Raw genomic sequence first — 14,074 nt, 5'->3', positions numbered from 1 at the left:
TCAACCCCACTACATTTTTCACTCATCTTCCTGCGTTCAAGTCTGCCAAAGCAATTAGAATCACTGGAATGGAGTTAAAAATCACAAACTTCACATCCCAAAACAAATCAATTATTTACAAGTGGCTGCAAATGCCATTAATAAAATGGCATTAATGGCAGTTGTAAGCAACAGATTTATCATTGAATTCCACAGGTTTGGGATTTGAATTTTTTTTTTGTTGCAAGCAGCTAGCCACTATATCTGCATCCCATATAAGTGGAGCCAGATGCAATTCGTTTAGACTCCTGAAATCCACAACTAATGCCACTATTATATTGCCACTCATAGACCATGCTCTATTTTTACATAGACTGCTTTCCCCTTTCTACTGTGCCATCAGTCCCCTTTGATGGGCCAATAGGATAAGACTATATTTTCCACAACCTCGAATGACTGCACTCAGGACCCACAAAAGAGGCACAAATTTTAAGTGCGCTAGCAGCATTAGTGGTATGCCATACCTCCTGTTGATGGAACATTATCAATATATACAAATGTCATAAGTCATTTTCTATCAAGGCACAATAAGGACCTAAACTGCTTCCTCTTCTCCATCTGTGTAATTACGTCTAAATATATAGTGTGTCAGCAAATTGCTATTGAAAAACTTACTTCAGTGCAGATAAAGGGAATCATAATTTAAGACAATATGCAATACACTGTTCCATCACTGACCTGAAATCAAATAGAAAGGTGTCCAAAACAAATTGGACCACTGAACATGTGAACCCAGTTTGTACATCATGACACAGGCAAGTAGATGCACATAACTGGTTCCACATCTACTGTAGGCATGGCTGCACTGCGCATATCATGATGATTTACATAATTGCATCATAACATTTGGCCTCTATCCCATGAATTGCAGGGAGCATGATCTCAATCAATAAGGTAAAAAACAGCAAATAGTCTCAAAAGAGGAGGTATCCTGTGAGCTATCACTCACCTCAACCTGCTTACTTCATTTGTGTCCTAATCAGTTAAAAGTACACAATTTGTTTGCATGTTCCAGTTGACTGACTATTCATCAATAAAGTTTAGCAATGTTCCAAATAAATACTAATTTTCTCTAAATCTACCCAGGTTTCTTGCCATCCAATTTTTTCCCTCTGACTTTTTTCTCACTTTTTGAAGTTAAAAATAGAATCTGAAAACCACCTGAAAAATAGGTGTTTAAGAAAAAAGTCAGCAGCAAAAATGGATATTAAAGATCCTTAAAGATTGTACATATGAACATGTTGAGGGGGTAGATTTCTGAGTCAAATTATATGTACTGCACCACTGGACCAACCTGTTTTTTAAACTTTCAAAATACCCACTTGCACAAAAAGGACATTTCTAAAGCTTAATATTAAGAGGCAGAAATATAAACACCTGTGTAGAATGTTTCTTGTTTCACAGCAATCTTATAATGAAGACTTCTGTGAACATGCCATTTAAAAAAAAAACTTCATTAACTAGTGAAGCTTAGAACTTTCTTGCATGATGTCATGTTACAGGTTACATTTCATGCTACTTGTAGTTACATACAGTGAGGACCTTAGAGTTCAATTAAATGTGTTAACATTAGGTACGGAGCATGACGACACAAAGCTGGGGGGGAGGGTATGCTGTGAGGAGGATGTCGTGAAACTCCAGCACGATTTGGACAGGTTGGGTGATTGGGCAGAAACATGGCAAATGCACTATAATGTGGATAAATGTGAGGTTATCCACTTTGGTGGCAAAAACAGGAAGGCAGATTATTATTTGAATGGTAATAGATTGGGAGAAGGGGAAGTGCAAAGAGACCTGGGTGTTCTTGTACACCAGTCGCTGAAGGTAAGCATGCAGGTGCAGCAGGCGGTTAAGAAGGCAAATGGTATGTTGGCCTTCGTAGCAAGAGGGTTCGAGTACAAGAACAAGGATGTCTTGCTGCAGTTGTACAGGGCCTTGGTGAGACCACACCTTGAGTATTGTGTGCAGTTTTGGTCGCCTTACCTGAGGAAGGACGTTCTTGCCATGGAAGGAGTGCAGCGAAGATTCACCAGGCTGATACCTGGGATGGCAGGAATGACGTATGAGGAGAGATTGTGTCGATTGGGCTTATACTCACTGGAGTTTAGAAGATTGAGAGGGGATCTCATCGAAACCTATAAAATTCTGTCAGGCCTGGACAGACTAGATGCAGGAAGGATGTTTCTGATGGCCGGGGAGTCCAGAACTAGGGGTCATAGTCTAAGGATAAGGGGTAAGCCATTTAGGACTGAAATGAGGAGGAATTTCTTCACCCAGAGAGTGGTGAACCTGTGGAATTCTCTGCCACAGAGGGCGGTGGAGGCCAGTTCATTAAGTATATTCAAGAAAGAGTTGGATATATTTCTTAAGGCTAAAGGGATCAAGGGATATGGGGAGAAGGCAGGGACCGGGTACTGAATTTGGATGATCAGCCATGATCTCATTGAATGGCGGAGCAGGCTCGAAGGGCCGAATGGCCTACTCCTGCTCCTATCTTCTATGTATCTATGTATTATCAGGGTATTTACCTTGATTTGGGGGCTTGGGAAGGATAAGGAACATGCATCAGAGGCTCACTTATGGTAGGTAAAGACATTGTTGGGGCAGTTTCCATCACTCGCTCATCTAGCAAATGTCCCACAGTTACGTGTAATGTGGGATGTTGCATTAGCAGCATACTCCTTCTCACTGATAAAAAGAAATGGGCAAGTTAACACCCTGCAGAGGACCATTCACCTGTTGAGAACAAGTTATGTAGGCACGGGGTGGGGTCTGAAGTGAAGGTAGGCCTTTTAAATCTTTGTCCATAAGAATTACAGAGTGAAAGATAAGACCAAATGTATGCAGCAGAGTTGTGCCAGCAATCATACATTAGAGTAGGGTAGAGTTTGTGAAGGTGAGGTACGTTCATTGCAAGATTGTTGAACAAGCCCTCTTCTTCTGTTAAAGATAGAGGTTGTAGCAATTATTATCCTCTATGCTCCCCACAAATCCTCTCTTGTTAAAGTAATCTCTGATGTGGAGCAGAAGTGGTGCGGTTGTGCAGTGAAATTTGGTCCACAGCTTCTAATCTGGCCCTTGCATAATAACTTGCCTATTTTGGTAAAGCTCTTCTCATTCCTTTTGAAGCCACTGGCAGAGTGTGCCTTTACAGATCTTTGCAGCACGATAGCAGAAAGACTGAGAGCATCAGAATTTTCACCACAATGCAGACTTCTCCCCAATTCATCAATGTTAAGGATGGTATGGGGGATTTTGTAGACCCACAAAGAGAGAGAGAGTGTGTGTGTGTGTGTGTGTGTGTGTGTGTGTGTGTGTGTGTGTGTGTGTGTGTGTGTGTATAAAGGTGTTGACAAGGTGGCACTCACCTTCATGTCTAGCCAGAGGAGTTTGTGGAGAAGCTCTATTCAAGCAATAGGCCCCTATAATAATGCTAGCCTGTAGGAATATTAACAGTTATGGAGATTTAACCTGTTTCCCAGTTTGGGGAGTTAAAGGCATGTAGTCATATCCTTGGTCATCTCCCAGCCTAGAGGAAACTGGAAAGGTGCCAGCTGAGATCTCTGAACTATTAGAGTGGGATGCAGATGGGAAGCATCTGACAAAGGTTTCTACTTGCAATCACTTGGGTGAGGTACTGGAGGACACCTGTTCTGGTGGAACTGTAGTCCAGCTTAAGTGAGCACCTTTAGGAGAGCAGAAAATTGAAGGCAAGAAAAAAGGTTTACAAGATTTAAACTATTTATAAATATAAAATGACAGGAAGAGCTCACCAACCAAACAGTGACTGACAAATTAAAATAAAAGCTTGGTACAATTCAAAATTCTCATACAGTTTTAGGTATATTCTTCTTTTCAACACAGAGAAAGAATCAACAGAAAGAGATTCCTGGGGATATGGTGAAATGGCTGGAACAATGTCGCTTCACTACTGGGATCTGGGTAAATATGAAGTGCCAATTGATGGATGAAAGTCATTTCCCTCTGCTGGCAGTAAGGGTCCAAAGCAAAATAAGTCACCCAGTTTCAACAAATCTCCACGAGAGTATGTCCATAATAAAAACCGCTTCACTTTAACATGGATTGATATTAAATTGGCAATCTCTTTCAGATTTACCACATGTTTGACTAAGGATTTTTTTTTTAATGCATATTGATGCAGTAGAGGGTGTTCTGAAGTTGGGGCTAAGGCACAATGCTAGTGCAAATTAGAGGAAACTGCACCCTACATCAGGCTTATGTTATAACTGGCTCTGTGCTTAACACAGATACTAGGTGGAAAAAAATTGGAAAATGTGCATTAACAACCCCAACGTTGTCACTGGGCTTACTTAACCTATTGGATTACAAGATAGATACAGATGAGGAACGTCATTTGACCCATCTTAGCTTATTCACCCAGGAAGACCGTACAGTCACCCCATTAAGGCATCCAACGGTTTGTTGTTTAAATGAATCTAGGGTTTTTGCCTTCACTAACCAAACCAGAAGTTCATTCCATGTGTTGATTACTTTGTGTGAAGAACTTCAAAATCAGTTCAAAATTTTCCATTTACCAATTTGAATGGGTGTTCCCTTGCCCTACTCTCATGGGTTTTTAGATCTACCTTTTCCATACCATTTATTATCTTGCATATCTCTTTAAGATTACCTCTCGATCACCTTATAAAACTGAAAAGTCAACGTTTCCCCCAGTCTTTATAACTCAGTTCTTGAACACTCAGTACTAACCAGTTATAGAAAAATGCATTTCTAACTTTGGTAAATTTACAACTCAAAGGCCTAGAAATTCAGTGGGCTACGCCACCCATTAGCGCCTTAAGAGGGTGTTAAGTGGGTCGGAAGCCACTGGCCACGCCTCCCGCTAAATTTAGCAGGACGCTAATGGCGACGCTAGCCGTTAGCGCTGCGCCATTACCGATGGAATCATCGGTGTGCGCAGCGCCCCGATCGCGATATTTAGTTGCGCCCCCTGCTTTAACGCCGGACGCTATTTGCGCACGGTTCAGGGGGCCTACCTGCGGCGGTAGAGGCGCTAATTAAAGGAGAGGTGCGGGGCGGCCATTTTTTTTTGCTGGCCACCTGCCAGCACCTCTCCGCGCTGCCATCCCCGGCCTCCTGAGCGCCCCCCCCCCGACCCCCGCGGAGTGCCGACTGCGTTCCAAGAGCCCGGCACTTCTCCTCGGTGCCGGGCTCTTTTGCCGGCACTCGTGATCCTCGATCGCGCTGCACAAGGCCCCTCCCCTTTAAGAAGGGGAGGAAGGCCTGCAGTACCGCAGCGCGCCATGCCGCAGCGTGTGGCGCTGCAGCACGTTGCGCAGCGATATTCAGCTGCAGCGCCCCAAGAGGGATGCGGGGCGCCTCCAGTAGCGCCGCGCTTCCCTCTGGGGCGCGCAAAGTGAATTTCCGGCGGGCGGCCGCAACTACTTCCGGGGCGCTACTTTTGGCGCCCTGGCGAGGCTGGCGCCCCAAACGGGGCGCTACTGAATTTCTAGGCCAAAATGTTCTCTCTAGGCACAACCAATGTTCAGAAAGAATTCTACTTTGGCTAATTTTTACAATTCAAGTGGACTTAATACAAAACTTTCACACACCCATGACGCTTTACTGACAACACTGCATTTTTTTGATATTGGTGAACACAAAGTTTACCAATTTAAAAAAAAATCCTCAATACAAATCATGCCTGGTTTTTCCTTTTGCATTTCCTCTTTGCTCTTGCTTTAAAACTGTACACTCATTAAAAACTGTTTCAATGAAATAAATTTTCATTCAAACATTATGAAACTTTAAGATGCAGCTTTGTTACACAAATTATTTTTATAGTTTGAAATTTAAAGCATGTAGAGGACTATACAAATGGCTGCTGCAGTTTTACAGCATATTTAGTCATCCCAGGAGTCAAATACCATTCGTGCAGTTGGGCTATCAGAACGATCCACTATGAGGCACCTATCCATTTGAAAGTTCGGCTGGAAAACAAGTTAGGGGTAAATGTATCCCACTTTCTTTTCCGACAGAAAAAGACCCTACTCCTGGAATACATTTTAACCAATTTATATTCAAAATAGACTTGCAACAAGCCCCATTTGGCCTAAGGAGCATTCAATGTATACCTCTAACTGACATACTCAATTTGTAACTGAGTCAATACTTCACATATTATAACTTAATAATCCTTTCTGTTCTTCAAACAATGCTATATATAAAGCTAGTTTCATATATCATAGGAAAAAGAGCTGGTTCTAATAGGCAGCAAGTGAACTGACTCAATTAATATAAAAAGATACAATTCTAAATCACTCTAAAACCAGCTGGTTGGAAAATATACTCCTCCAATCAAGGGGATCATACTAGTGTCCCTTCCCTGAAATCGGGTGTCTGGTACAACATCAGAGTAGGTCTTTAAACTTCCAGGGCTGCAAAGGATACCCATATGATGGTAAAGTAATCACTTGCTGTGCATTTGCAAGACTGGATCTCCAAAGTCCAAGGGCAAAAGAAAACTAATGTCTCAACATAAATAGGCAATATGTGAAGAGCAATTACTCTAAATTGCATTCAGTACTCAATGACCGAGTAAGTAACTTTTCCACTTTTGATTTTTCCCACTCATTGATAATTACAAAGGTTAGACTACAATTATTTAACTTACAAGTTTTGGGGCAGGTGTGTGTATATATATTGTTCTCCTTAGAGCAGAGAAGGTTAAAGGGAGATTTAATAGAGGTGTTCAAAATTATGAGGGATTTTGATAGAGTAGATAGGGAAACCGTTTCCAGTGGGTGGAGGGTCGGTAAACAGAGAACACAGATTTAGAGTAACTGGCAAAAGAACCAGGCGGCACAGGATGAGAATTTTTTTTACGCAGTGAGTTATGATGATCTGGAATGTACTGCCTGAAAGAGTGGTGGAAGCAGATTCAATGGTAACTTTCAAGAGGGAATTGGATATGTACTTGAAAAGAAAAAAATTGCAGGGCTATGGGGAAAGAACAGGGGAGTAATTGGATAGCTCATTCAAAGAGATGGCACAGACATGATGGGCTGAATGGTCTCCTTCTGTGCTGTATGATTCTATGAACTAACAAAATATCAAGTTTTTCACAGCACCTCTAAACAGTGAGCCTCAATTGAGTTACAAGCAACATCATGAGTCACTTACGGGCAAACTCGATGGTCTCTCCTGCTGTAACAAATTCAAATCTTCATGGTTGGGCTTGCTAGGAGTCAATGGAGGCACAGTCCGAGTTCCATAGCCTTCCTGAGATATATCCTGTGTAAACAAAACTCATTTTTTTAAAAAAAGCTCTGTCTACCAGCAAGCATGAGTCACGGGGAAGCCATCAGGGCAAAAGGCTAGCAATGTAATGAGATAACCAGCAGAGGGAAACAATTCAACTAGAGGGTGACAAAAGCAGACAAGTGATTATCTTCCACTGCTAGACACTGTTTCCTCTGGCACAATAACCTCCCACTGCGTAGCCCAGCAGGTTTCAAGGGATTAATAGTGATTTTAAAACCAACAAATGTCTGAGGTTTCCTTTGAATTCTCCCCACCCCACTATAACAGGACCCAAAGTTAGACAGCTTTACAATGGGCAAACAAAATGAGCAAGCACTGACTTTGCATCCCATTTGTTTTTTTCTGTCGAGACTGACAGTTACATATGCGTGATAAGAAAAAAAGGAACAATATACACACATAAAAGTAGCAATATAAATAACTCAAAACCTTTTCCTCCTCACTCTCCCTGTTACAAATGACGCTTATAGGTCCTCAAAAAATACAATTCTAAAAGGAGTCAAAATGCCTTAAAAGTAAATGTGTACACAGACAAATATCACTGAAACCTTGGAAGTTAAAAAGGCCCAACTGTAAAGCTTCTGATCTAAATTTTATTTTTCATTTATGTCAACAACTAAAAGTCTTTTTGTTATAGCACAAATTTAGCACTCCATTCAAACACCAACATATTACTCCCCGTAAATTGTTTTTTTGCCCCCTCATCCTTCAGCTCCAAAATTTTTTGCGCTGCAAATTACCAGAAGTTCCAGCCGCTAACGGCACTGCGAGGTCAACGGGGCATCTGGGACCTTGGCGAACGACGGGAACAACAGTCTTTCGGCTTAACCAATTAAATTTAAGGATAGAGTGAGAAACAGAGGAACGACAGAGAAGAAAATAGGTTAAATTAGAGTCAAATTAGATACAGAAAGAGAAATAAAAAGAGAGGGGGAAAATTGGATTAAGAGATAGAGAGAGAGAAAAAAGAAACAGAAAGGAAAAGTAAGATTTTTTTAAATTTAAAATACCTCTAGGAACAATTTATTACCTGCAGGAGAGAGACTTCAGAGTTTCAATTGTTCCCTTTCTGGGCCTCAGAGGTTGAGCGACTTTGCAGGAATGTAAATCTCATCATTAAAAAGGTCCTTACGTTGTTAAATACCAGCCCCAAATTTCTGTGGCAAGTTTAATTTTGTTTCAACAGTGCAGCAATTTCTTGACTCATGGAGGTTGACGGCGAGCTCCCATTTTCATGAGCTAACGGTGGAATCATCCAACAATTTGTGGCGATTTGCAACTCACAGCGTGTCTCTGCCTCGCCACGAATTGCTGTTTTTATCATACACACCAATAATGGCGTGCGCATTTAACGCATTTATTTTCCCAGCAAATTCTGGGCCATTATTTACAGCAGCGATTCAGGCCCTAAACGAGGATCTCGCTAAAAGCAGTTGGAAGCCTACTTATGATTCAAAAGTCGCAGCCTGATGATGTCATCGGCGCCATGATGTAATTTTACGGTCCATGCGGGAAGAGGCCCGCGCTGTCTTCTGTCCAGCGGCAGCCACAAGGCGGAAGGAGCCAACTGACAGAAGAGGCCCAGGTAAGTTTTAAAACTTTGTCTTTGAACTCCTTGTGAGCCAGGAGTGTTCCCATCCCCCACCCCCAACTACTCAAGGACTCCTTGGGCATCCCCAGCCCCAGAAGCCCCGCGATCTTGGGGCAATCCCCAAACCCAGTAACGCCCACCCCCCCCACCCCCCCCGACTGTCGTCGGACATTACACCCCCCCCCCACGACTGTCCCCGGACATTAAACCGCCCCCCCCCCCCCCACCAACTGTCCCCCGACATTAAACCCCCCCCCGGCTGTCCCCCGACATTAAACCCCCCCCCCCGACTGTCCCCCGACATTAAACCCCCCCCACCGACATTAAACCCCCCCGACTGTCCCCCGACATTAAAACACCCCGATTGTCCCGACATTAAACCCCCCGCCGACTGTCCCCCGACATTAAACCCCCCCCGACTGTCCCCCGACATTAAACCCCCCCCGACTGTCCCCCGACATTAAACCCCCCCCACCGACATTAAACCCCCCCGACTGTCCCCCGACATTAAAACACCCCGATTGTCCCGACATTAAACCCCCCGCCGACTGTCCCCCGACATTAAACCCCCCCCGACTGTCCCCCGACATTAAACCCCCCCCGACTGTCCCCTGACATTAAACCCCCCCACCGACATTAAACCCCCCGACTGTCCCCCGACATTAAACCCCCCCCACCGACATTAAACCCCCCCCGACTGTCCCCCGACATTAAAACACCCCGATTGTCCCGACATTAAACCCCCCCGACTGTCCCCCGACATTAAACCCCCCCCCGACATTAAACCCCCCCCCGACTGTCCCGACATTAAACCCCCCCCGACTGTCCCCCGACATTAAACCCCCCCCCCGACTGTCCCCGACATTAAACCCCCCCGACTGTCCCCCGACATTAAACCCCCCCGACTGTCCCCCGACATTAAACCCCCCCCCGACTGTCCCCGACATTAAACCCCCCCCGACTGTCCCCCAACATTAAACCCCCCCCCCGACTGTCCCCCGACATTAAACCCCCCCCGACTGTCCCCCGACATTAAACCCCCCCCGACTGTCCCCCGACATTAAACCCCCCCCGACTGTCCCCCGACATTAAACCCCCCCCGACTGTCCCCCGACATTAAACCCCCCCGACTGTCCCCCGACATTAAACCCCCCCCGACTGTCCCCCGACATTAAACCCCCCCCGACTGTCCCCCGACATTAAAACCCCCCCCTTGTCCACTGACATTAAACCCCCCCCACCCCCCGTTTGTCCACTGACATTAAACACCGCCCCCCCCCCGCCCCGATTGTCCACTGGGAATTTCCTCCAACCACTGATTGCCGGGGGCCATTCCCACGGATTCCCGGCTTTGGCCAAATGCCCGCCGGCCAGGTAGTCGGGCGGGACTCTGCAGCTATTTATTCAAATGAGGCCTAGCCAGTAAAATCGACAGTGCCCCCACGTTCTTGACCCTGCCGGGTGCGTCGTTCACTACCGGGCTCCCACACACCTCCAAAAATCGAGGCCTTAGTCTCTGCCACTGCCATCTTTGATAGAAAGCAATCTAACCTATGTTAACATTAATAGGTTATGGTCCAACAGCTTTATTTGAAATCACAAGCTTTCGGAGCGCTGCTCCTTCTTCAGGTGAAGTGGAGAAATGCATAAAGACACAGCTTATATAGTCAGAGAATCATGTCAGATGTTTACAGGTAACCTTTCCAACTGCCATTGACTGCCACAGACAGAGATGTAAATGGTTAAGTCGGTACTTTGGATAGGAAGATAACATTATCTTGCAGGGGGCTGGGGAAGGGAGGGTAGGGAAAGAGCAACAGAATAAAAAGCGAGAGAAAAAAAGAAAAAAGGATGAAAAGAGCCAAAGCCATGCTTAACTCTTCAACATTGCTGTGCTGCCGTTGGAATCTGAAACCAGGATGCATGCCTTTCCACAGTCACAAAAGTCAACTGACGGAGTGCTTTGTGCATTGAGTGCTGTTGGAGTTTTGCTAAGTGGGAGAAAAATCATTTAAGTGTATTTTGTGAATTTTAGTGTGTTAAGAAGTCAATTATTTGAAGTAAGTTTAATTTTTTAAGGTTTTTTTTTAAAACTCTTGGGCAATTTAAACTGGAAGTAGAATCCGGGTATAAAAGGGGAGGGGCTAGTGCAGTGCACGGAGTGCTTTGTGCACTGAGTGCTGTTGGAGTTTTGCTAAGTGGGAGAGTTCGGATAAGTGTAAGGTGAGGGTGTGTTTTTTGCTCTGTTTTGTTCCCCACTCCCAGGCTTAGACAGTACTGCGGAGGCGGAGCAGCGAGACGAGTCAACCAAACAGGCTCCACAGACAGGATTCAAGGAGGGGGTTGGTGATCAGCTGGTTGGTTGGTTTTCCTCCTTCTCTTCTCTTTTATACCTTTAAGTTGGTAAGTCCTATTGAATAGTGGTGTGATATTATCATATATATCCGGGCAGGGTCTTCATTACTAATAATAAGAAATTTAATTAATTATATAAAATGGAGCAGGTGATGTGTTACTGCTGCGAGATGTGGGAGCCGGTGACCCCTATTGAGGCTCACGGTGATTACATCTGCGACAAGTGTTTGCTGCTAGAGGAACTCAAGTTCCATGTTATGGAGCTTGAGACCGAGCTTCAGACACTGCGACACATCAGGGAGGGGGAGAAGTTCCTGGACTCTATGTTTCAGGAGATGGTCACACCTATGAAGTTAATTACTGCAGATGTAGTCCGTGGTCAGGGACAGGACGGTGTGACTACGAGTGAGGAAGGTACAGGGATCCAGGATGTAGTGTTGAAGGAGACGCAGCCCTTGTTCTTGTCCAGCAGGGTCGAGGTTCTTACTCCCTGTGAGGGCGGGAGCGGGGACTGCAGGGAGGATGAGCAACCTGGCCACAGCACCGTGGTACAGGGGGCCATTCAAGTGGAGGGAGTAAAAAGAAATGTTGTAGTGGTAGGGGATAGTATCATTAGGGGGATAGATAGGGTTCTCTGCAGTCAAGAGCGGGAGTCCCGAAGGCTGTGTTGCCTGCCTGGTGCCAGGGTTAAGGACATCTCTTCTGGGCTGGAAAGAAACTTGGAGTGGGAGGGGGAGGATCCAGTTGTCGTGGTCCATGTTGGTACAAACGATGTAGATAGGACAAGGAAGACGGTTCTGTTAAAGGAGTATGAGCAGCTAGGGGTCAAATTAAAAAACAGAACCTCAAGGGTAATAATCTCTGGGTTATTACCTGAGCCACGAGCGAATTTGGCTAGGATAAATAAAATTAAAGAGTTAAATGCGTGGCTCAAAGACTGGTGTGGGAGAAATGGGTTTTGCTTCTTGGGACACTGGCACCAGTACTGGGACAGGAGGGAGCTGTTCTGTTGGGACGGACTCCACTTGGCCAGTGCTGGGACTAAAGTCCTGGCGAATCATATAACTAGGGCTGTAGAGAGGGCTTTAAACTAATTAGTGGGGGGGAGGTTTCTAGAGAGCAAATAATAGAAATGACAACAGAGAAGGTCATAGACTTAGGTAGCAGTGGGGGAATTAAAAAACAGAATGTGTCAGGAAGGGACAGAAGGTATGGAGTAAAAAGTAAAGTAGTAAAAGGGGAAAAACAGGAACTAAGTGTCACAAAACATATTTGAAAGTTCTTTATCTGAATGCACGTAGCATTCGTAACAAAATGAATGAGTTAACGGCACAAATAATGACATATGGGTATGATCTTGTGGCCATTACAGAAACATGGCTGCAGGGTGACCATGACTGGGAATTAAACATACCAGGTTATTTAACAATCAGGAAGGACAGGCAGGAAGGGAGAGGTGGTGGGGTGGCTATGTTAATAAAGGAAGGAATCACTATAATACAGAGAAATGATATTGGGTCAAAGGAGCAGGATAGTGAAACAGTTTGGGTGGAGATAAGGAATAATAAGGGGAAAAAAACACTAGTGGGTGTAGTCTATAGGCCTCCGAACAGTTGCAACTCTGTTGGACGGAGTATTAATCAGGAAATAGTTGAGGCTTGTAATAAGGGAACAGCTATAATTATGGGGGGTTTTAATTATCATATTAACTGGACAAATCAAATTGGGCAGAGCAGCCTTGAGGATGAGTTCATTGAGTGTATTAGGGATGGGTTTCTTGAGCAGTATGTAACTGAACCGACCAGGGGGCAAGCAACCTTAGATTTGGTCCTGTGTAATGAGACAGGATTAATTAAAAATGTCCTAGTAAAGGATCCCCTTGGAATGAGTGACCATAACATGGTTGAGTTCCATATTCAATTAGAGGGTGAGAAGGTTGGATCTCAAACAAGCGTGCTGAGCTTGAATAAAGGAGACTATGAAGGTATGAGAGCGGAATTAATTAGAGTGGACTGGGAAAATAGATTAAAGGGTAAGACGGTACATGACCAGTGGTGTACATTTAAGGAGTTATTTTACAACTTCCAAAAAATATATATTCCACTGAGGAAAAAAGGGTGTAAAAGAAAAGATAGCCATCCGTGGCTAAGTAAAGTAATTAAGGATAGTATCCAACTAAAAACAAGGGCATATAAGGTAGCCAAATCTAGTGGGAGGATGGAAGATTGGGAAGTCTTTAAAAGACAGCAAAAAATAACAAAAAGATTGATTAAGAAAGGGAAGGTAGATTATGAAAGTAAATTAGCAAAAAATATAAAAACAGACAGTAAAAGTTTCTATAGTTATATAAAAAGAAAAAGGGTGGCTAAAGTAAATGTTGGTCCCTTAGAGGATGAGACCGGGAAATTAATGGTGGGAAACATGGAGATGGCAAAAACACTGAACAATTATTTTGTATCAGTCTTTACAGTAGAGGACACTAAGAATATCCCAACACTGGACAAACAGAGGGTTCTAGGGGGGGGGAGGAACTAAATACGATTAAAATCACTAAGGAAGTGGTACTTGGTAAAATAATGGGACTCAAGGCGGATAAATCCCCTGGACCTGATGGCTTGCATCCCAGGGTCTTGAGGGAAGTAGCGGTAGGGATTGTGGATGCATTGGTAATAATTTTCCAAAACTCACTGGACTCAGCAAAGGTCCCGGCAGATTGGAAAACTGCTAATGTAACACCCTTATTTAAAAAGGGTAGTAGGCAGAAGGCTGGAAACTATAGACCTG

General features: G+C 44.3%; 1 protein-coding gene across 13 annotated transcripts in view; it reads right to left on the bottom strand.

Moving 5' to 3' along the window:
* The window catches only part of LOC147121275 (AT-rich interactive domain-containing protein 1B-like), a 673,710-nt gene that overhangs the window by 395,186 nt on the left and 264,450 nt on the right, over positions 1–14,074 (bottom strand). For all 13 annotated transcript variants that reach the window (XM_085981504.1, XM_085981501.1, XM_085981503.1 and 10 more), the window contains one exon: positions 7,204–7,314. In XM_085981504.1, coding sequence (XP_085837630.1) covers positions 7,204–7,314 — 111 coding nt within the window. The remainder of the gene's footprint in view (positions 1–7,203; positions 7,315–14,074) is intronic.

The sequence above is a fragment of the Somniosus microcephalus genome, chromosome 3 (assembly GCF_052327205.1).
Source record: "Somniosus microcephalus isolate GS21.2 chromosome 3, FLI_Smic_1.0, whole genome shotgun sequence".
Lineage (NCBI taxonomy): Eukaryota > Metazoa > Chordata > Chondrichthyes > Squaliformes > Somniosidae > Somniosus > Somniosus microcephalus.
This window is presented reverse-complemented; position numbering and strand designations above follow the sequence as displayed.